The following is a 21,563-nucleotide window of genomic DNA, read 5'->3' as shown; positions in this document are numbered from 1 at the left end:
ACAATATCCACGCATCAAAATTCTCTCTGACATATTAGGGGAGCTGCTGTGCAATGATTCCAATGTTCCCAAATTTAGTCGGACTGAATTGTCTGCTGAAAGAAGAGGGTAGGAAGATGCTCAGAAAACAGCAGTCCTCTGATACATTGTGCTGGCATTAAGATTGCCAGCTGCGTGACAAGTGCTATTATAGTGTGTCAGCATTTACCCCCTCAGAGCGAGGTTTGTAAAATAGCCTGGCTTAGCACACAAAAAGTATTTTCAGGATTTTTAATACATTTCTTGTTCTCTGTGTGTTGAAAGCAGAACCAGGGAAGAATCAAATCTCCAAGAATCAAACATGTAGAAAACATCACATATGAGTTTAATTTCTACATCTTAATAAAGAGGATGAACTAGTCTTATGCAATATTTCATTAAGACATGGGAAAAAAGTAGCCAAATAGAACTTGCTTTGTGATCGGACATTATGGCTGTGGTGGTCTTCTGCATTTGGCATTGTCTGCTTAAGCACAGTTATCACTTTGTATCCGTGTTCTGGTCAAGTGCTAGAAGAACAGTGCGTGTCCACAGTCACATTGCAAGGCAAGGTTGCAGCTGTCTCCAAAAAAGGGAAGACTTGTTGGGTAGAGGAAGGCTCCGGTGTCAATGTGGCCGATCTCAGTGAGATTATGGCCCAGTATCTGTTGCAGATGGTACTAATGGTGATAATATAGCTTCCCTAATAGCGTGTCTTTCCCCCTGCTGTCTTAAGCTATTAGCCAGCTGTTCCTCAAAAACAAAAACAAATTGTTTCTTGAGAAGACTATAATTAAAAAGGGAACAACCCTACTGAAACAACACCGAAAGAACAGGACTGTCAACTTTCTGTCTGTCAGACCAGAGCTGTAATACACACCCCAGGCACTAAAGGAGACCTGTTCCAACCCTATCACAACAGCTTTGTTTAGACTGCTCCTGTTTCTTCTGACTCCTGTCAGCTAATGTTGAAACTCTAGTTTCACAAGAGAGATTTGCCTTTTTCTAATTAGCTATTCAAATGAAATGGTGCATTAGCAAATGTAGTATGTTCCATACACATCTGTCTAGTCTTACTGTTAACCTATATTTTAGTTTACTGGTTTACCTTTCCATTGAGTGTGTTGAGGAGATTGAGATTACATTGTGTCAAATAATATACAATTATCCCCCCTTATTAACATTATTCTGTGGTCGGCTGTTTATGTAAAGTCCCTCCTGTGTATCACTGTTAATAGGCAGGTAGACAGCAAATGTATGTCATTGCTTTGGGGTCTAACTTGTTCACAACCAGTGTGACAAAGAATCACACAAAGTGCTGAAAAGGTCAATAAGTTGTTTTAACGTTTTAACCTTGTTTCCTCTCGACAGTGAACAGAATGTTCCCACGTGTTGGGTGGAGATCCTATTTGCATTTATATAGATGTCACCTGGTTATACAAGACAGACCAGCATTGTGATACAAAGAAGGTCCATTTTAGATGTTGATATGATCACAAGCTATGCCCTCTAATCAAACATACACGTACATATACGTAAGTTGACTGTGATCCCCACAGTGGAATTGTTACATTGTGTTACTCTCAAGTAACCAATATGAGATTGAGTTGTCTTTCCCAATGACAGGCTGGGATCCTTTTTGTTCCCTTGTGTACAATTACCCCATGTTCTTTTCTCATCCCTGGCTTGACTCTGAAAGGAGTCTCTTTGGTTTGGTAGTTAATACGGGGACGAGAGGGCCATCAGACACAAATCTGGTCAGGCCAAGACATGTACTTACTTTGATGTTATGTGTGCATTTGGTGGGTTTTGGTTAAACACATTAGATATTACTTTTCGGTTGTGCAGGGCTCAACATGTAAAGTGGTGTAATGCTCCTATAGAAAATGATCTGTGCTTTTATATGGATTTATTGCAGTCTTTCCATGTTCCTGAGACAGGCCTTGACAATCAAATGGCTGTTGTGTCATAGATGTTTCAACTTGCATTGAACCAGGTGTTTTGTGAGCCTACCAAGTTTTTTTTCCTGGAAGAGGTGTTAGCTAGGCAGACTAGTCACAGTCGGCAGCTTCAATATCAGCTATTACTGCCAAATGATTTAGTTCTGGCTTCTCTAATGGTGAATTAGTGCTACAGATGCCTCTTCTAGGATAGAAGACATCATTCATGCCAATGCAGCTCATTGAGCAAATCAATTGATCACATTACCCGTCTGTCTTAAATCCAAGTCTAGGGACTTTTTTTTATTCACCTTAATGGAATTTATATTATAATAATTGACATGGGTCTCTCAGGCTACTCAGGTTATCCATTCTTCTAGTTTGCCAAGTAAAACCTGTTTATTTGCTGGTTTATGGGCAGAGGGTAATCCGTTCTGTGTGTAACCTGATCAGCAACACCAACACGGTGCCAGATCCTCATTTAGTCCAAGTGGTGGGAAAAGTACCTAATTTTCATACTTGAGTAAAAGTAAAGTTTCCTTACTTGAAAGTGACTAAAGTAAAAGTGACAGTCACCCAGTAAAATACTAGTAAAAGTCTAAATATTTGGTTTGAAGTATACTTACGTATCAAAAGTAAATGTAATTGCTCAAATATACATACAGTGGGGCAAAAAAGTATTTACTCAGCCACCAATTGTGCATGTTCTCCCACTTAAAAAGATGAGAGAGGCCTGTAATTTTCATCATAGGTACACTTCAACTATGACAGACAAAATGAGAAAAAAAATTCCAGAAAATCACATTGTAGGATTTGTAATGAATTTATTTGCAAATTATGGTGGAAAATAAGTATTTGGTCACCTACAAACAAGCAAGATTTCTGGCTCTCACAGACATGTAACTTCTTCTTTAAGAGGCTCCTCTGTCCTCCACTCGTTACCTGTATTAATGGCACCTGTTTGAACTTGTTATCAGTATAAAAGACACCTGTCCACAACCTCAAACAGTCACACTCCAAACTCCACTATGGCCAAGACCAAAGAGCTGTCAAAGGACACTAGAAACAAAATTGTAGACCTGCACCAGGCTGGGAAGACTGAATCTGCAATAGGTTAGCAGCTTGGTTTGAAGAAATCAACTGTGGGAGCAATTATTAGGAAATGGAAGACATACAAGACCACTGATAATCTCCCTCGATCCGGGGCTCCACGCAAGATCTCACCCCGTGGGGTCAAAATGATCACAAGAACGGTGAGCAAAAATCCCAGAACCACACGGGGGGACCTAGTGAATGACCTGCAGAGAGCTGGGACCAAAGTAACAAAGCCTACCATCAGTAACACACTACTCCGCCAGGGACTCAAATCCTGCAGTGCCAGACGTGTACCCCTGCTTAAGCCAGTACATGTCCAGGCTCGTCTGAAGTTTGCTAGAGAGCATTTGAAGAAGATTGGGAGAATGTCATATGGTCAGATGAAACCAAAATAGAACATTTTGTTAAAAACTCAACTCGTCGTGTTTGGAGGACAAAGAATGCTGAGATGCATCCAAAGAACACCATACCTACTGTGAAGCATGGGGGTGGAAACATCATGCTTTGGGGCTGTTTTTCTGCAAAGGGACCAGGACGACTGATCCGTGTAAAAGAAGAATGAATGGGGCCATGTATCGTGAGATTTTGAGTGAAAACCTCCTTCCATCAGCAAGGGCATTGAAGATGAAACGTGGCTGGGTCTTTCAGCATGACAATGATCCCAAACACACCGCCCGGGCAACGGAGTGGCTTCGTAAGAAGCATTTCAAGGTCCTGGAGTGGCCTAGCCAGTCTCCAGATCTCAACCCCATAGAAAATCTTTGGAGGGAGTTGAAAGTCCGTGTTGCCCAGCAACAGCCCCAAAACATCACTGCTCTAGAGGAGATCTGCATGGAGGAATGGGCCAAAATACCAGCAACAGTGTGTGAAAACCTTGTGAAGACTTACAGAAAACGTTTGACCTCTGTCATTGCCCACAAAGGGTATATAACAAAGTATTGAGATAAACTTTTGTTATTGACCAAATACTTATTTTCCACCATAATTTGCAAATAAATTCATTAAAAATCCTACAATGTGATTCTCTGTATTTTGTTTTCTCATTTTGTCTGTCATAGTTGAAGTGTACCTATGATGAAAATTACAGGCCTCTCTCATCTTTTTAAGTGGGAGAACTTGCACAATTGGTGGCTGACTAAATACTTTTTCGCCCCACTGTAAGTACCAAAAGTATGAATAATTTCACATTCCTTATCAAACCAGACGGCACAAACAAAGCATTTGTGTTTAGTGACAGTATGGATCAGCGACAGTATGGATGACCAGGGATGTGCTCTTGATAAGTGCGTGAATTGGACCATTTTCCTGTCCTGCTAAGCACTCGAAATGTAACAAGTACTTTTGGGTGTCAGGGAAACTGTATGTGAGTAAAAAGTACATATCTTTTCTTTAGGAATCTAGTGGAGTAAAAGTTAGTTGTAAAAAATATAAATAGTATATTTACAGTTCATATAAGAAAATCAGTCAATTGAAATAAATTCATTAGGCCCTACTCTATGGATTTCACATGACTGGGAATACAGATATGCATCTGTTGGATACAGATATCTTGAAAAAAATGTAGGGCCGTGGATCAGATAACCAGTCAATATCTGGTGTGACCATCATTTCCTTATGTAGTGCGACATCTCCTTCACATAGGGTTGATCAGGCTGTTGGTTGTGGCCAATGGAATGTTGTCCCACTCATCTTCAATGGCTGTGTGAAGTTGCTGGATATTGGCGGGAACCTGATCATGCTGTCATACACGTCGATCCAGAGCATCCCAAACATGCTCAATTCGTGACATGTCTGGTGTGTATGCAAGCCATGGAAGAACTGGGGACATTGTCAGCTTCCAAGAATTGTGTACAGATCCCTGCGACATGTGGCTGTGCATTATCATACTGAAATATGAGGTGATGGTGGCGGATGAATGGCACGACAATGGGCCTCAGGATCTCGTTGTCACGGTATCTCTGTGCATATAAAATGCCATCTTTCAAATTAAATTGTGTTCATTGTCCGTAGCTTATGTCTGCCCATACCATAAACCCACCGCCACCGTAGGGCACTCTGTTCACAACTTTGACATCAGCAAACCGCTCAACCACACAACACCATACACGTTGTCTGCCATCTGCCCGGTTGTGAGGCTGGTTGGACGTTCTGCCAAATTCTCTAAAATGACTTTGGATGTGGCTTATGGTAGAGAAATTAAAATTAAATTCTCTGGCAACAGCTCGGGTGGACATGCAGTCAGCATGCCAATTGCACACTCCTACAAAATTTGAGACATCTGTTGCATTGTGTGGCAAACTGCACATTTTAGAGTGGACTTTTATTGTCCCCAGCACAAGGTGCACCTGTGTAATGATAATGCTGTTTAATTAGTTTCTTAATATGCCACACCTGTCAGGTGGATGGATTATCTTGGAAAAGGATAAATGCTCACTAACAAGTTTGTAAACAAATTTGTGCACTTTTTTTAATGTATTTTTTTAAATAAGCTGTTTGTGCGTATGAAACATTTCTGTGATCTGTTATTTCAGCTCATTGAACATGGGACCAACACTTTACATGTTGCATTTACATTTTTGCTCAGTATACTTAAGTAGTACTTTAAAGTATTTTTACTGAAGTACTTAAAACCACTGATTTAAGTCCTTCCTGTAACAGTACAGTTATGAACATTCCCGCTGAATTCAGATCACCCTCACTCACATCAAATGCTGCCTGGGAATGTCAGTGAGCAATATTCTACATCCACTGAAAGGTTTGTTTTCGCCTCAAGCAAGACTGCAGTCTCTCAGATGGGAAATGTAGCGAGGGTAACATTTGGAAATACTATGAATCATATTTGTTGACAAATACATCTTAAAGCTGTATGTACATTGCTAATGTATTACCTCAAAATAATTTGGAGAAAGTTCTTATTTAGAATCATATGTACTTGTTGCAAGTGGACTGGTCGGAGTCAGATTGTATTATTGAGATATTTTTCTGACTGGGGGAAAGTAAAGAGAGCTGCCAATCACGTATTCCATGTCAAACCTGAAGGGGGAAGAAAGGAGCCAGCCTCATCGTCTCATTCCTCTGACCTGTGGCATTCTCTCCTCCTAACCAAAGCGATGGGAATGTGGGCAAAAGTCATGAACGTATCTGGGGAACCTGCCCCAGGAATGCTTTGCTTGTCCAATTGAGGCTTGAACAATAGTTGTGATGGGCCATTTCCTAGCAAAGAAAGATAAATATTGAACACTGTTACAAATGTTTAAAAAAACCATTATACCCCTTATAGTTTGTTCAGTTGCATTATGAATCTTGCCTGCCTGTCAGGTTTTGTCCTGAGCTACTGTTGCCATGCTTTTGCATATGGGAACAGTCCTAAGGTCAAATGCGTTCTTCAGACTTATTATCAGCAATGACTTGCTTCTGTGCTGCCGGGTGTGAGCAAGACAAATTATGCTGCCTTGCTGGACTCAAAGTAGCTAATTACCTTCCCCAAACCAAGGCAAAACTGAGAAAAAAGCAGAGAACACGAGTTGTGTAAGCAGTGTTGAGGCAACTTTTAAAAATAAGTTTAAAAAGTTCTGCTTTTTATATGCCCCATTGATTTGTATACATTTCTTTCTATACACTTTTCCTAGTACCCTTGAAGGGATGCAACAACAGAAGAGGCACTATCTGAACATCTTTATGGTGGTTTTAGTTTTGCATTGGTCTGTGTTGGAGGATATTGAAATTAGGTTGTCTTTTTTTTTCCTTCTTTGCTATCACAGAAAGATACATAAACCCAAACAATAAAAACACTGAGTGGTTGACCATTTTGTATACTGGAAATACCTCTGATTCAAATGTATGTCCATAGCAAGTGCTAGCTAGTAGTCTCCTGTGGTAAATATGTGATATATTTATTTCCATGTGCCATGCAGCCAAATATATTCCTGGTATGTTATCCAGGGCACCTGCCTCAGAAACACATCACAGAGAAATGTTGTCAAAGCCCTTTTGATACTGAACAGAAAATCTCCCCCTCTTATCGAGTAGCAGGGTATGGATGTCACCTTCCTCTCCGATCCCAGGTAATAGTCTGTTTACCCCTGCATATTATAACACAGCATGTCTCATCATGTCATCCCTGTCTCCATGAGGCCACCCGGATATCTCCTCATTAGAAGCACATATCACAGTCAGAGGCAGACGCCTAAAAAAAAACAAATTTAAGGAGCATCCTGAGGACCTTGTGGTATGGAGCGCTCTTCTATCACTCAGTGTGTTTTGGCCACCGTTCAGATCAGGCCTGGTCTGCTGGGCTGCCACTAGGCCCCCTGGGTCTACAGCCTGTAGCCGGTTTCCTCAGCAGATCAGAGTCCATCTGGGGTTGGGCTTCCTCCAGGACTGAAAACGTGTCTCTCAGGACCACAGTGACCCTGGACTGCCTCTGTCTCCAACCTGCTTAGAAAGGACCTAGATTTTATTGACTGTACTAATTTTTGTATCTAGATTTAAGAGTGTAGATAAGTCAGCATTTCTACATCTCAGAAAACAAATATTTAAACAAAGTTTTTGGTACGAGGCCCTTGTGGTCAGAGTGGCATAGCTGTTTAAAAGAGTTACCACCCCTCAGATGTAGGCTTTAAAAGTCCAGTTGATGTTCATGCTTGCCTCAGTTGCCGAGTTGTATTTTTATGGTGGTGAATTTTATGTGGTGAATCCCACTCTCATTTCTAGGTGGAATTTATCATTTAGAAATCCTGTTTGTATTTTACAGCATAAGCTGGGACACATTTACGCATATGACAAGAAGGAGGTGTGGAAAGATTTTCAGTTGAAAAAGAAATGTCTAAATTAGTCATACAGCAGGCACTTTTCTGCTTCTGTGTCTGATATCAAGTGTTTATAAGGTGGATATGTGTGCGTGTTTTATACACGTTTATATGTGTTTACGCACTGTGTAGTAGACAGATATGATTTCTCAGCATTCAACTTGTCTGCTGTGCACTTCTATGATGTGACTGATAATTGTCCAGTGAGTTATTAGGTTTAGCCATTGGTCACTGTTCGATGTGTGTTACTACACTGAATCAAACCCCAGTCATAGTGACAACTCTTCATACTGCCACTGGCCTTTTGCAGAATCCTTAGCCTGCTTGAAGGTAATTGGGATCATTCGATAATTCACACAGCCAGCCTTGGGCTTCAGTCTTCAGCCCACAAGAACGTATTTACTCCAAACTGGGCTCTTGATCTGGAAGAGTCACAGCCATGTTGCCAATTACTGTATCACTGTAATCTCAGGCAGCTCCATGCACTGGAGACCAGAATAGACGTAAAAGCAAATTTAGTAAGGAGGGTGATTATCTCTCTCCGCCTGTTGGGGGCATCTGTTGCTCCAGGGTTTACCCTTCCTTCTTCGATATGTATTTGAACATTTCAGTGAGGGTATGGCAACTTTATGATAACACATTACCAGCCCTCTAGCTGTTTAACTGTGCCTGATCAGGGGCATCATGCACCTCAAAAATCTGAGGGGGCACACAATACGTGAGGATGGCTGGGGTGTGGTCCGAAACAGCCTTTTCCTGCAATCTAGAGCCTTAAAAAAAAATATGTCTGTATCCTCCTGACTGGTGGTTCTTGTTTAAAGAAACTAAATATGCTTCTCTGCATTTCTGCTAAAATCTGGGTAAAAGATTTAAAGGAATGTCACACTTAGTCAGTTAATGCGTGCTTACATGTAGTACATTTAGTCTACCAACCTTGTCAGCTAAGATAGTTGGCTACTCTAACGTGATTGATAGCCTCAAATGGCTTCTTGACAGCTAGTTATGAGGTTGGTAGATAGATTCCCAATCTGGACTAGCTAAAGCCAACTTCGTACAGTTGCTAAGTGGCAATGTTTCTTTTGCAGGACAAGTGCCCCTATTCTTTTTAACTAGGCAAGTCAGTTAAGAACAAATTCTATTTACAATGACAGCCTACCCCAGACCAATTGTGCTCCACCCTATGGGACTCCCAATCACAGCTAGATGTGATGCAGCCTAGATTCGAACCAGGGACGGCAGTGACGCCTCTTGCTCTAAGATGCAGTGCCTTTCACCGCTGCGCCACTCGGGAGAACATAAGGAGCCCTGTGCCCCCTATGGGCATGACATCTGTGCCTGATCCTCTGTAACTAAGTCAACATAGTTTGAAGTGGTACTTAAGTCATTTTTTGGGGGTATCTGTACTTAACTATTTATATTTCTGACTACTTTTACTCCATGACATTCCTAAAGGAAATATGTACTTTTTTTACTCCCATACATTTTCCCTGACACCCAAGAGTACTCGTTACATTTTAAATGTTCAGGCAGGACAGAAATATGGTCCAATTCACGCACCGACTCACTAAACACAAATACTGCGTTTGTAAATGATGTCTGAGGGTTGGAGTGTGCCCCTGGCTATCTGGGGAAAAATATATAAAAAATAACCTTTGTGCCATCTGGTTTGCTTAATATAATGAATTTGATGTATAGCTTTTACTTTTTACTCAAGTATGACAATTCAGTACCTTTTCCACCACTTTTCCAACACTTCCACCATACATTCAAACCCCAGATACTTTTAGACTTTTACCAAAGTAGTATTTTTCTGGGTGAATTTCACTTTTGCTTGTTATTTTCTATTTATTTTACCAGGCAAGTCAGTTAAGAACAAATTCTTATTTACAATGACGGCTTACCCCGGCCAAACCCGGGCCAATTATGTGCAGCCCTATGAAACTCTAAACTAGGGACTGTAGTGACGCCTCTTGCTCTGAGAAGCAGTGCCTTAGACCGCTGCGCCACTCGGGAGCCCCTTTTAATGTACCTTTTTACTTTTACTCAAGTATGACAATTGGGTACCTTTTCCACCACTGGACACGAACTGGCCATCTGCTTTACAAATCCTTGTTGAGGGCAAAATGTCTTGGTTCGTTGAAATTGCTGTGATACTTAAGTGATGCACGAGGGCCTCTGTAAACCACAGTATAGCCCATTGACACAAAAGCCATTATTCCACACTGAACTCTAAACAATGACCAGTCTGTATTTGAGCAACCTTAACCAAGGAATTGGTTTAGGGGTGAATGGTATCACAGGCCTTTTTATACTGTACCCCATGAATGGCTGTACATTTCTGTTTACATGATATGTTCCGCTTGGCAATTATATGAAGTACAAACAGAATCAACCTAAAGCAAAACAAACAGAAAATGTGTACAATATGGCAATCGTTTTTATAACGCTACAGTAATAATTTATTGACCAGTACTAACTGTTTCAGATGCAGTCTTTTGAACAGGAAAGCAACATCCATATCTGAAATATATACCGAAACAAAAATATAAATGTAACATGCAACAATTTCAACCATTTTACTGAGTTACAGTTACTTGAAGGAAATCAGTCAATTTAAATAAATAAATTAGGCTCTAATCTATGGATTTCATGTGACTGGGCAGGGGCGCAGCCATGGGTGGGCCTTGGAGGACATAGGCCCGCCCACTTAGGAGCCAGGCCCACCCACTGGGGAGCCAGGCCCAGCCAATCAGAAGGAGTTTTTCCCCACAAAAGGGCTTTATTACAGACAAAAATACTCCTCAGTTTCATCAGCTGTCCGGGTGGCTGGTCTCAGACGATCCCGCAGGTGAAGAAGCCGGATGTGGAGGTCCTGGGCTGGCGTGGTTACATGTAGTCTGCGGTTGTGAAGCCGGTTGGATGTACTGCCAAATTCTCTAAAACGGCAGAGGCTGCTTATGGTAGAGAAATGAACATTCAATTCTCTGGCAACCGCTCTGGTGGACATTCATACAGTCAGCATGCCGTTTGCATGCTCCCTCAAAACTAGACATCTGTGGCATTTATTTGTGTGACAAAACTGCACATTTTAGAGTGGCCTTTTATTGTCCCCAGCACAAGGTGAACCTGTGTAATTATTGTGCTGTTTATTCAGCTTCTTAAAATGCCACACCTGTCATGTAGATGGATTACTTGGCAAAGGAGAAATGCTCACTAACAGGGATGTATATACATTTGTGCACAAAATTTGAGAGAAATAAAGCTTTTTGGAAAATTGCTCATGGAACATAGGACTAACACTTTACATGTTGTGTTTATATTTTTTTTCAGTATTTTAACACAATCACAGACTTGCAGGAAATGTTTTTAAGATTTGATGTATGTTGATTTTCTTTTTTGAGGCATTTGTTTTTCTTCCCTCTCTGCATAACAGCTCATTTGGGCTGTGGTTCCCTTACCCTCAAATTACTGTCAGAGCAAGAATATGTTTTTCTGTTAGTTAATGATTTGCAGGCATGAAGGAAAACTATACCTGCCAATCTCCATTTTTAGCCAACATTGAAAATAGGACTAGGGGAAAACTACTTATGGTGAAATAAAGAAAAGTTTATTTCAGAGAGCCCAACATCCTTCAACTGCAAAAGAAAAGTAGTCAATAGCAAGTTTGCATAGTCAATTGTGTCTTCAACTCAAATGTACTGATCATTATATCTATATATTAAATAACTAAGTATGCAAAGTGCATGTTTGAATGTAGAGTGTATCCTGCCTTCTAGCTAGCCCGAGGCCTATTGAGAGTGTTGTATGAATGGTGACTGCTTTAGAGTGTCAGACTAGTTGCACTGCCCTCTGATATTCCATTGGATAGCCTAAATCCTCCAGCAGAGAGGCATTGTGGGATGGAGGGGTCTGCCAAGTCATGTGCTTGAATTCCCCCTTGGAATGTATGAAGGGGGGAGGAGAGTGTGGCGATGCCACTTATGAGAGCTCCTTTTCCCCCTTGGCTGTGAGAAGAGCTCAGTAGCATTGTGAGAGCATGTGAATGAATAAACTTCACTTGCATGGACTACGAATTGTAGCTCTTTAATTGGTAAAGAGAGAGAGAAAACCTGGGTGCTTCATGTTAAAATGAGAAAAGCAGAACGCTGTGATAATGATGTCCTATGAAGTTTATCATTTGTCACTCTGTTGGTGGGGTTGTATCGCATACAATGTAACTTCAAACCTATATTTTATATTATTTTCCTGGCTTTGAATAAATTGACTTCACATATTAGTCACAGACGAAAGTACATGTAAGTCTTTACCTTCATTTTGAATAAGATAACATATTTTCCCTCCCTACAGCTGTATATTGTTTAATCATTTTCAATCAGAGAGGATGCGGGGGAAGGAGGGAGAGGAAAAGGGACAGATTGTGCAAAAACCATAATGTTTCCATGGCAACTTGTTTATGCCCTAATGGTGCATCTTGTAAATCCGATTGGCGAGAGAATGAGGCCTTGTCTCCTCCAAAGCCTGAATGGAACTGCCTAGGCTCTAAGTGTGTAGGAGGCCCAAATGAGTGAAGAACAAAGGAGGGCTATTTTTCAGTCTTTCCACAGTTTGATAATGAGCAGCGCAGACAATGGAGATCAGTTTGCTTCTTCAACTTTGCCCATATTGCTTGAGTTTGTCCCCTTGCACCTGGTATATTTGACACATATTTGATTAAGTAGTTTTGCTAGCAGTGGGAAAGATACTGGGACATTTGTGTTTTTATTTGATTAGATGTCTGCTTGGTTTGTTCAACCAGAGGCATGTATCAGTGATGGTTCACAGAAGTTGACATCTTCATTGACAGGCTGATTGAATGTCTGTGATTCAGTGTTTGACCATAATGGAGCCAAATGTCCGCCTGAGGTTGTAGCCTTGGGAAGTATATTTTAATGCAAATATGTTGACTCCTAAAACATCAATTTAACATTCAAACAAAATATTGACTTAATTTTTATGCTTTGATTTCAGAGCAAGGAGAACAATCAAAGTTTGTCTTAAAGGAGTGTTAATTTAACTTGTCACTCACTCAATGTTTTTAGAATGATCAAACATTAAGATAACTATGCTGTAAAGTGTTAACAGAAGCTGGCTTAATCTAGCAGCCGCTTATCTATAAGCAATAATTCCCCCACGGTTTAAACTGGGTGTTTTTCTAATGTTTATTAGATTATTGACTTTCAGGGGCTGTGTCTTGAGATTGAGAGCAGCAGTCATTGTGTCTCTGCTGGACCCCAGTTAATTTTATTTTGCATGTGAGGCTGTGATAAGGGGTTGACCTGGTACCTAATTATGTTAAACAGGATCTCAGGGGCCTCGAAGCGGAGGCAGCATCAGGCCCAGGGTGGCAACTTGCAGCAGGAGGAGAGGCAACCTGGTCATGGAGGATTAGCTCAATATTGAAATCAAATCCAATCTTTTTTTAATCTGTTTTCACAAATGCACTCAGTGCAACATTGCTATTTTTCCCTGCCCTGGAAGACCTTGACAATTGAATTTCAAGTCAATAGTTGCAGATGTTATTATGCTGATAGCTATTTTGCTTATTGTCATTGTATCACTATCCAGAATGAGACTGACCATTCATTGTTTTTACCCCACTATTGTCTGTGATCGTTTATGTAAATGTAAGTTACTTGTTTGATTCTGCCTTTTTTAAGACCTTGAGTAAAACATCTCTATGTTGTAACAATGAATTATGGTGATTGGAACATGCTTGTACCCATATTCTATATAATGCATTTTATTTGAGGATCACCATGCATCCTAAACTGAAAAGGATCCTGGTGTGCTCGCTGCACGTGCAGATAACAGCACTTTAAAACCCCACTGACTGTGGAGAGCTGTAATAATACCTGTCTTCTTCTGATGAAAAATGACCATTGAAAAGACATGAAAGGATTTGTATGACGGGCAAACTGAATGAAATGGCAACCATTGAGCACTCCTGATGAATATGCCAATCAATCTCATTCATATTCATTCCACTTTAAAACACACATAATACCCCACTGTCTCTGCTGATATCTGTCCCTGAAAATAATAGTGATGAATAAAAATATAAACTCCTGCTTGCCATGTTAAATTGTCACTCTTTAAACCACATTTCCTATGGAAACTAGAGTAGTGGGAGGATAATCAGAGCTTAAAGCCTTAATCGTGAAGATGACCTGTAATTTCCAGTGTTCAGTCTTGAATCTGAACAGTCTTTTGCTCCACCTCTTAGCTCTTCTGAGCAGCAGTCCTGTTGGATCAGTACAAAGGGAATGTAGAATCTGTTTGGACATCTACTTGTAAAATTGTTAATAATAGTAATAATAGGCAGGCAAAGAAGCGTCACAAAACCTGAGACATCCTAATCAGCACAGAGCAGCAGCATACATGGTATTACGTGGTTTTAAAGTTATCCTTGAGTTATATCCTTCTCTGTTGTTCATTTAGTCAGGTTTGGGGCATTTATTGTTGGTGTTTTTGTACATGTACTATTCTCTATTTTTGTTGGCCCACGCAGAGTCTGCCAACTATCAACAGCAATTGCTCTGCCAGTGTATAGAGAGATATCTAACATGGTTTTTGTCATATTTTTCTGTTGAAGTACTCCATTTTGAGATGCTTGTGTGAAGCCATAAAAGTGAACTGAAGAAGGGGCTACTGCTGAGAGACTACAGAATGAGACAATCAGTGTCGGTTTTGTAGACAGCTATGAATTATGTGTTGGTCACTTTAGTTTGAAATACAGTTGGTTTGGTTTCTTTTTTTATACAGTATGTTGCTAGTTGACGGTTACCGCAAATGCAGTGAACCCTTTGTTAGCCGCATTACTTTGTGCTGGCCCGTGGCCGTTTACCTTATCCTCTCAGGGTCCCATGATCGCAAATACAGAGGATTATAGCAGAGAGAGCATTTCTGCTTTGTGGAGGTTTGAATGTTAAGGCATCTTTATGCTTCCCATCCGAAACAGTTCAGAACAGTTTTTGTTAGTTTTGGTCTCCGGTGATTGGTCAATAGTAGGGATTCTTTAATGACGTGTTTGTTGTCATTCAATAAGAGATGAATCGTTTCCATGAAGAAAAGAAAATCACTTGAGAAATACTGCTCCAAACATCTTAGTTAGGAGTAAAATTGCACGACTAAGATCTCCTTGACAAAAACGTAAAAATGAATGACAGATTTATTATTATTTATTATTATTTTAGACTTTTGAGGAAGTGTATACTGGCTACGGAGTCTCAAGATGGACAAACGGTACTATTGACGCTTTGTTTTTGTTGCTCAAGCAAAGGTATTTTAAAGGAGTATGCGAGCACACTCGTTGGGTTCTCGGCTAGGTGCCAACCGAACCGAAGCATGCGAAAGTCTTTAGTTTGAGAAAGTTAGCTAACAGAGCTGCATTATGTAGCCTACACACGTTGAAGAATGCATTTCCTTTGGCTCAGAAACACATTGTAGACAATATGAAAACTAAAGCCAGACATTTGATCAGTCTCTGAAGAAGCCTGAGGATAAGGGCAAATCAAACGAGTTTGAGAAGCCAAACAGAGGACCCACTGTCTGAGAAACAAAGACAACACCAAGCTAACCGCAGGGCCAGGCAAACTGTGCTGACTCCAGACTGTGCACTCTGCTTGGTCTTTATGTACAGTATGGTAATAGTATGCCAGTTCTGCTTCAGTATATTTTTTATTACCTTTATTTAACTAATTTAACTGGTCTGGAAGAGTGTATATGCAAATCAAATGTAAATAAGGATCAGATTGTCCCTTTCCGTCTCCACCGTAACCAAATACGTCATTATCAAATTGAGCAACGTCACTCTGGTAACTAGGACAAGGTTGTTTAGACTTTAAGCTGAACAAAAATGCATTCAACACAGATTTGTTTGACTTCTTACAGTACCAGATCAAATATTGCCTACATCAGCTCTTCTTTTATAATGAATTGTGTGGATTAAGCATGTCGGCAGACCTAAGGGTTCTTATCAAGAAGGCAAAAGGGAAATGAAACCACTCAAAGTATCACACACCAAAGGCAATCAGCGGGTCCAAATCCTCAAATAGAATTCAGCAGTGTCTGTTGCTTTGAGTTAGAGAGAAGATATCAAAATGAATGTGAAAGATAAGGCGTGGAGCATCTCGATAAGGCATGCATGCCATCTGACCATCACAGTGCTGTGTGTTTATCTATACTCTCCCTCGCCGGGCGCAGATTAAGCTCAGTCAGGACCCCTGCAGCCCTCTGTCATACTGATTTCCTATTGACATCTACCCTGGCAATGTGCTGTATGTTTGCTTTGTTTACAGTGTTTTAAATCAAAGGGAATTAATGTAAATTAATGCATGTGTTTACCGTATAACTGCTTGGGCTCTCGGTTGTTATCTGTGTGTTTGATGTTGTAAATACCCGCCCCTGCTTCCCTTAACCTGTTCCTTGCAATGAATTCACTCATGATTTATTTTGCACCGGCTTTAAGTGAAGTGAAATAACAAACAATCTACTCTATATTTGAGCGTTTTTACACAGTTTTGAGCTATAGTTCAAATCGGTTAGAATAGTTTGATTCTTTGTATTTCTTTCACTTGGCCCGGTTGGTTTCACATTTCCAAATGTCAAACAAACAAAAATTCCTAAACAAAACCACGTGCCCATGCAAGTCATTCGTTCTTTGGACAAAAATGTCCATCCATGATTATTATAAAGCATCACTTTTGTTTCCCAATCTTCATATTACTTTGGTTTTCCAACAACATGCGGGAGGAAACAGCGCAATTGCCGCTCTAACTGCGAAGTGAATATGCTATATTCAGTAGCCTATATTCCCGGTATAGCCCCCGTCTGCATTGGATGTGCTCCTAAATGCATCAACTCTCACAATGTTTCAAAGATATCAAATTATGCTCGCACTTAACAAACTAATATGACTACGCAACTCTGGTTCTTTTTTCCTGTGTTTGGTCTGGACTGCGTTCTCACCTGCAAAGAACCACACCACCACTATCTGAATTGAATCGGACCGAGACCACCCTTTTTGAACGGACCACGATGCTTTGTTTAGTGCGTAGACCAGTCCAAATGAACCGAACTAGGGGGATTAATGCACCAGAGTTCGGAAAAAACACTCCAAACCAATTTGGTGTGAATGCCCCCTTAGTCGCTGTTCAGCCAGACACAGAAAAAAAAAACACTTGTGTGAAGCGAAGAATGGCATTTTACAGTGTTATTACACACTTACGCAATTAATGTGATGTATGCCCAAACGTTGCATGTATGGTTATTAGAATATTTGAAATATTCTAATATTTCTCTGTCATATTTTGTCTGTTTCAGATTTCAGTATGGGAAGGGCTTAGTGATCTACCCAGAGATAGGGGACAAGCTGGACATTATCTGCCCAAAGGCAGACATGGGGCGGCCATATGAGTTTTACAAACTGTACCTGGTGAAGAAGGACCAGGCAGACCAGTGCAGCACGGTCATGGACCCCAATGTGTTGGTCAACTGCAATAAACCTGAGAAGGACATCAAATTCACCATCAAGTTTCAGGAGTTCAGTCCAAACTACATGGGCCTGGAGTTCAAAAAGAACATCAACTACTTCATCACATGTGAGTATCTGGCATTTTACCTTACTGTATCTTATTTTACACCATCTATAAACATTTTATTTATGCTTACAAATTACAACATAATTGTTCATTTATTGTTCATAGTTTAAAGGGATCATTTGGGATTTTTGAACTACTTCCCCAGAGTCCGATGAACTTGTGGATACCATTTTTTATGACTGAGTGCAGTTTGAACTAAGTACTAGAGTTGACTGGATGACTGGATGTCTATGGGTATCCATGTTAGCAGATACCCATACACTTCCAGTCATTGCGCTAACGCTAGCTAGCATTGGCTCACGAAACTATCTCTAACTTCCTTCATAGTAAATACATAAAACTCTGACACTGGGGAAGAAGATAAGGGCCATCCTTGCCAAAATCCCAAAGTATCCCTTTAATACAGTCCTGACATGGAATACAAAGGATTCACAAGGCACTTAAATGCAATGAGGCTTTTCCTAAATCTACAATTTAGAAATGGGTATTGCAATGCTGCGATAAAATCAAACAATTGTAATTTCCATGGGCTTAACGTTCCATAGTATGCAACATATAGAAGAGGTACTGTACTTACTTGTGCCTTTGACTTGGAATTAAAGCTTATATAAAATATTTGCTGTGGAGCATGTAACTTTCTGAAAGAGACCTGTCTAGTACCACTGAATTGATTATCCTGCTGATCCTGAAATCATTACAGCTCACATTAACCTCCCATGGCCCCCCATAAACATTTTCTTAAGGTCGTCGGAATATAATGTGTGTTGAATTAAAAGCCTTATCAAGTAGTCCTTGGTCAGGAATGCCTTAGCAGCCTTGATATCTTTTTGACCCATTGTGTTTAAGTGCAGCCATTACTAGCCTAGCTCTCCCTGCTCAGCGCTACTCTAAACGCAGTGGCGTTTCTGAATTTTTTGAGGCAAAATCGTTTCTGTCAGATCCGGTCAGTTGCAATAACACTAAAACTCAGTGGCAGAGGGGTCAGCTCCAGTCAAGCAGGCCTGATTTGTTCTGTTACACATTGCTGAGCCGGGCCCATTGGCTCTGACATCCTAACACCAGCACATAATCGACTTCAACTGACTCCACAGGCCCACGGCTGCTTTTCTTTAACCCTCTAATCCACATGGTATGTCTTTAGACAATCACTGGTGGCTGGCTGGGGAAGGTACTCTGCTATTGTCCTATCCTCTCAGAGATCTAGCATTAGAACATCAATGACACCATAATGTCCAGTCTCACTAATGTCTTCCAATCCAACGTGAATGACCCATCAAAACATTCTGAATGACTGGTGAAGCATGAAAAAAAAAAAGGCTTGCAGTTTTGATACTTCCCTGTGAGGAAAGCAAACATATTGCATATTTGCCACAAACCGATTACATTTTCGACTATCCTTGAAAGCAGTCAGTATATTTTTCTCATGTTCTTTAGTCTTGTTCCAAAAGAACGATTTATGTGGTTTCACGAGTAAATGGGCCACATTTATCAAAACGTGTGCACACTGAATGTGTAAGAGGTGTCCCAGCCACACATGTACAGTATGTTGGATCAGGTATCCAGCATCCTTTTGACATCCATTTGATAAACAGTGGCTTTTTTTGTTTGTTTAAACACCCTTGATATAGGGGAAATGAGCTCAAGTGCTTGTTTAATTAGTGAACTCTGTAGAGTTCTGAGTAGTGATGGATTAGTGATGAAGACGAGAGGCGAGGCAGAGTGCACTCTACACTGCTGATTCAATTGTTTCCTCGTAAATCAAAGTATGGTTTAATACAACGCAGGACGTCTATTGCCAAGAGTGCTGCTGTCAGTGTGAGTCTCTCTGAGATCTTACTGACTTTGTGCCTTTGATGATCTGATCAGTAGTGGTCAACTTCTATATTTCAATACATTAAGAACACCTTCCTAATATTGAGTTGCTCACCCCCTTGGGTGGTGGACCCTTCTTGATATACAAGGGAAACTGTTGAGCGTGAAAATCCCAGCATCGTTGCAGTTCTTGACACAAACCTCCTACTACCATACCACATTCAAATGCACTTAAATATTTTGTTTTACCCACTCACCATCTGAATGGCACACATACACAATCCAAGTCTCAATTGTCTCAAGCCTTAACAATCCTTCTTTAACCAGTCTCCTCCCCTTCATCTACACTGATTGAAGTGGATTTTACAAGTGATATCATGAAGGAATCATAGCTTTCACCTGGATTCACCTGGTCAGTCTATGTCATGGAAAGAGCAGGTGTCCTTAATGTTTTGTACACTCAGTGTATGTCAGACACAGACAAGAAATAAAATATATATGTTCGTAAGCCATTGACAATATAATCTGTTATACAATATGTCCATATTAGAACATATGTAATTAGTTTACTTGTTGGTGTATTGAAACCTCATTTTCAGAAAATTGGCAGAGATCCTAGGGGTTACATTTAGAGTGTACTAAGGGTGTATAAAAGCTGTTTTATGGGTCCAAGTAGTTTTTATGACATTAGGGAAAATAAAGTGCCTCGAAGAGTTTCCCTGTTGAGGTCAGATCTTTGTTTCCTTTGACTCAAAACAACTGACCATGAACATTCCTCAGACAGTACAGATTAATCATACACTTTTTTCAATTGGTATGCCAAATTGTCTCAATCTAACTCTGTGATAACAATTTTTCTATTAGGTATCACTCCATTGATCAGATTAAACTTCCCTGGCACTTTAATATTGTCTCGAGGCAATGGGACACAGCTGGTCCAGCTTTGTGTGCACTTTAACTCTCTCTCTCAGAATAACTGTGGCTTTATGACAAACTGTGCTTGTTTTACTGATCTGTGGCAAAGTAGCCGTAAGGCTTCATCAAAGATTTGTATACTGCTCTGTAAACATCATCTGACCAGAGATAATGCCTCTAATTAGCTCCAGTGATTGGTGGATAATACAGTACACAGAGAAGGCTAGCATTAACTTTTAACTCCCTCTCTCTTCTAAGAATAAAAATATATGCTCTGGCATACAGGGCCGGCATTATGGGCGGGCCTTAGGGGGCTTGGCCCACCCTACCTTACCTCCTTGCCCATCCAAGTAAAATATATAAATATTTTTAATTTATTTGACAGAGACGCATGCCGACAGACAGACGCATCAATCTCGGATAAAGCATCCGAGCGAGCGAAACAGTTCCCCTCTGTCTCTGTATGTGTAGCCCATGTATCTGATGCCATACTCTTTTTGACCAGACAGCATCAGATCCATGGGCTACATATAGTAAGACAGAGTGGCGCTGTTTCACTCGCTCCGATGTTTTCTCCGGTGAGAGAGTTTAAGCAGAGAGACGAAGCGAAAGAGGCTCACTCTTGCCAAAATCTGCCCAGAATAACCTCTGTGCGTTTCTATGGGCTTAATATGCAGACCTGAGCTTGTCAACTGCATTCTCGCCTTTGGGACAACGACTCCCATTGTTAGGGCGGAGACATGAGCATCTCTTCATTATATACAGTTCTCTGGTTTCAAGCAGTCTCTTGCGAATTGGAAAGGAAAGACCTAAGCTTGTCAACTTGGCACAGTGCACTGTTCAGATGCTGGCTTTACCTAAAATAAATGTATGTTTTGCCAGTATTATATCATTACTCCAAAATAAAAAAATTCAAAGCACTTCACCAGAGAGCATGACCTAGCCACAGAGGATCACTAGCTTCTTGAAATAATTTGCTGTGCATTGTTTCAAAAATCAAACACATAGAGCTACAGTGCCTTCAGAAAGTATTCACACCCCTTGACTTTTTCAACATTTTGTTGTGTTAGACTGAATTTAAAATGAATTTAAGTGAGATTTTTCAGCCATTCCCAAACCTGTGACCAAAAACAAGCTACACACAGTATGGGCAGTACCAAAACAAGTCATCTAATATATTTAACATTCTATTGGTTGCAAGAATTCTGTATAATAATTTACATTTTAAAACATTTTGTGTATCAGTACATCAGTAATCTCCTCCAAACTATTTTGCAACCTGTATGGTGCAGCTATACATTTTTTGGTCCTTAAATTAAACTGGTATACTTTTATTT

General features: G+C 40.4%; 1 protein-coding gene across 1 annotated transcript in view; it reads left to right on the top strand.

Moving 5' to 3' along the window:
• The window catches only part of LOC139418428 (ephrin-B1-like), a 75,190-nt gene that overhangs the window by 21,584 nt on the left and 32,043 nt on the right, over positions 1-21,563 (top strand). The window contains exon 2 of the mRNA XM_071167838.1: positions 17,222-17,499. Coding sequence (XP_071023939.1) covers positions 17,222-17,499 — 278 coding nt within the window. The remainder of the gene's footprint in view (positions 1-17,221; positions 17,500-21,563) is intronic.

This window comes from Oncorhynchus clarkii, chromosome 10, assembly GCF_045791955.1.
Source record: "Oncorhynchus clarkii lewisi isolate Uvic-CL-2024 chromosome 10, UVic_Ocla_1.0, whole genome shotgun sequence".
NCBI classification, from domain to species: domain Eukaryota; kingdom Metazoa; phylum Chordata; class Actinopteri; order Salmoniformes; family Salmonidae; genus Oncorhynchus; species Oncorhynchus clarkii.
This window is presented reverse-complemented; position numbering and strand designations above follow the sequence as displayed.